The sequence below is a fragment of the Gavialis gangeticus genome, unplaced genomic scaffold (genome assembly GCF_001723915.1).
Source record: "Gavialis gangeticus isolate Ggan-Ray unplaced genomic scaffold, GavGan_comp1, whole genome shotgun sequence".
In the NCBI taxonomy this organism is placed as follows: domain Eukaryota; kingdom Metazoa; phylum Chordata; order Crocodylia; family Gavialidae; genus Gavialis; species Gavialis gangeticus.
The window spans coordinates 63,777,408-63,779,466 of NW_017729022.1; the positions used below are offsets into that span (position 1 = coordinate 63,777,408).

Below are 2,059 nucleotides of genomic sequence, written 5' to 3' on the forward strand. Positions count from 1 at the left end.
CCCCCCTTTTCCCAGGCTGGAGGCAGAGCTGCTACCAAGTGATCCCTCTGCCCAGGCTCGTGTGCTCGGTACTGTACATGCAGGTCTGATGCAGAGCTGGGGGCCTGGGGAAAGTGCAGCCAGCCAGTGGCTCATCTGGCTCTGCCCTGCCCTACCCCGCCCCCGGGCTCACATTCCGGGGCGGGGAGCAGAGAGGCAGCCGCGGCTTGCTCAGCTCAGGCCTGCTTGCATTCCTGCTGGCCAATGGTGCCAGGTGTGTGTCGGGTAGGGCGTGGGCAGAGGCAGGAAGAGATGCAGACAGGAGCAGGAGCACTGCGATCTTGGGCTCTCTGCAGCAGCTTCCACTCTTCCCAGGCTCAAGACACTGGGCACATGCCCCCCTGCTTGCCAGGGGACTGAGCCCTGGGATGGGGGGTGAGTTTGCCTCTCCTTGGCAGTGTTTATGTTGGCTCAGGGAGGCATAGGGGTGCTGGCTGGGTTCTGATCATCTCCTGCTCACACCAGTGAGTTAGGGCTGCCAGTGGCTGTGGGGCCTTCTCCATCCCTGCCCCCTGCTCCGCCCCCCACACACACTTGTGATTCTGTGATGGGAAGCATACGGATCCTGGCTTGAGCAGGGGACAAGAGCAGGGGGTCTCTCCAGCCCTGTGCTTCTAGGAGGGTGCCCAGTGACCTGGGATGCTGAGAGGGGCCGTATCGGTCCCCAAGCTGGAGAAGTGACCGGCTTAGCATTTTATGATCAGCACAGCCACAATGGGGAAAGTCTCGGATGGGAGAGGCCAGGGTGTGCCTGCCTACTTGGATGGTGAGACAGCCAGAAACCTGCCCTGGGGGGTCGGATGCTGGCAGTCACACAGACTAGGTGTCAGCCAACCAGTGCTGAAGGAGAGTAGTTCCACCCCCACTCCTTCCCCAGCCTGGGCTAGTCTAAACCCCTGACAGAGCACAGGGACTCTGTGGTTGTGCAGGGCAAGGAAGAAGAGGCTAGTTTGGTAGTGGAAGGCTCTGGCTGTGTGTTTTCAGCATGCCAGGTAAGAGAGCCCTGTTGGGGTGGGCAGGCGGGGGTGCCAGCATGTAGGTGCTTATGTTTGCTGCACCTTGATCTTCAGGTGGCAGCAGTGGTTAGGAGCGCCTTCACCCATCCACTCCACCTGGTGAGAAGGCTGCCACCCTTTCTTTCAGATGTGGATCTCCCCTGCTTCTGGAACCCCGAGGGTAGACTACTGCAGTTCCGCCCTCGAAGACTGTGCAGAAGGTGCAGCTGGTGCACAATGCAGTGTCCCGCCTTCTGATGGGGGAGGGTTGCCAGGAGCATGTTACTCCAGTGCTCCACAGTCTACACTGGCTCCCAGTGGCTTTCCAAGTGCAATTCAGAGTGCTGGTTTTGACCTATGAGTCCCTAAACAGTCTGGGCTCCCAGTATGTACCTAAGCAACTGCCTTCTCCCATATGTCCCACCTTGATCCATAAGCTCAGCCAAAAGCGACCTCCTGCAAGGATCATCTGTGGACCAATTTTGGGGATAAGTCACAGGAGGTAATTTTTGGTAATTGCTCCTTAGCCCTAGAACTCCTTCTCCTTTGTGGTCTGTCAAAACTCAAGTCTAGTCTTCTTTTTGAGAAGAGTTGTAAGACCTTTTTTATTTGGTCAGGCCTTTAATAGGTAGGGCTCAGTTTGGGGGCATTGTCTGCTGAGTTTGTTCTGTTACATATTAACATATTATCTATTTTAATATTCCTCCTGTCTTTGTAATGTGTCTGTTTTTTTTTAATTGTAATCTGCCCTGAGCCTCTGCTGGGGAGGACTGCAGATCAATTTAATGAATAGATAAGTAATGGTATATCAGTGGGAGCCAACCTTTTTAGCAGGCATGGAGTGCCACTCCAATTGCCTTCCCCTGCTGGATCTGCTGCTCTGCTTTCTGCTCCCTGCCTTCTTCCCAATCTGCCACATCCCCCTTGTTTAGGATCTGAGAGGTAGCACAAAACGTTATCTGGCCAAACCTGCAGTGACAGAGGTGGAGAGAGAGAGAGAGAGAGAGAGAGAGAGGGAGAGAGAG

General features: G+C 55.2%; 1 protein-coding gene across 2 annotated transcripts in view; it reads left to right on the forward strand.

Moving 5' to 3' along the window:
* Positions 1-318: 318 nt before the first annotated feature.
* CARD10 (caspase recruitment domain family member 10) overlaps positions 319-2,059 on the forward strand; it is a 33,173-nt gene continuing 31,432 nt past the window's right edge. The window contains exon 1 of one of the 2 annotated variants that reach the window (XM_019515252.1): positions 319-414. In XM_019515252.1, coding sequence (XP_019370797.1) covers positions 408-414 — 7 coding nt within the window. In that variant the 5' untranslated portion in view covers positions 319-407. Of the gene's footprint in view, positions 415-444; positions 1,032-2,059 lie in introns of those variants that run through there. The other variant, XM_019515253.1, reaches the window with a different exon arrangement.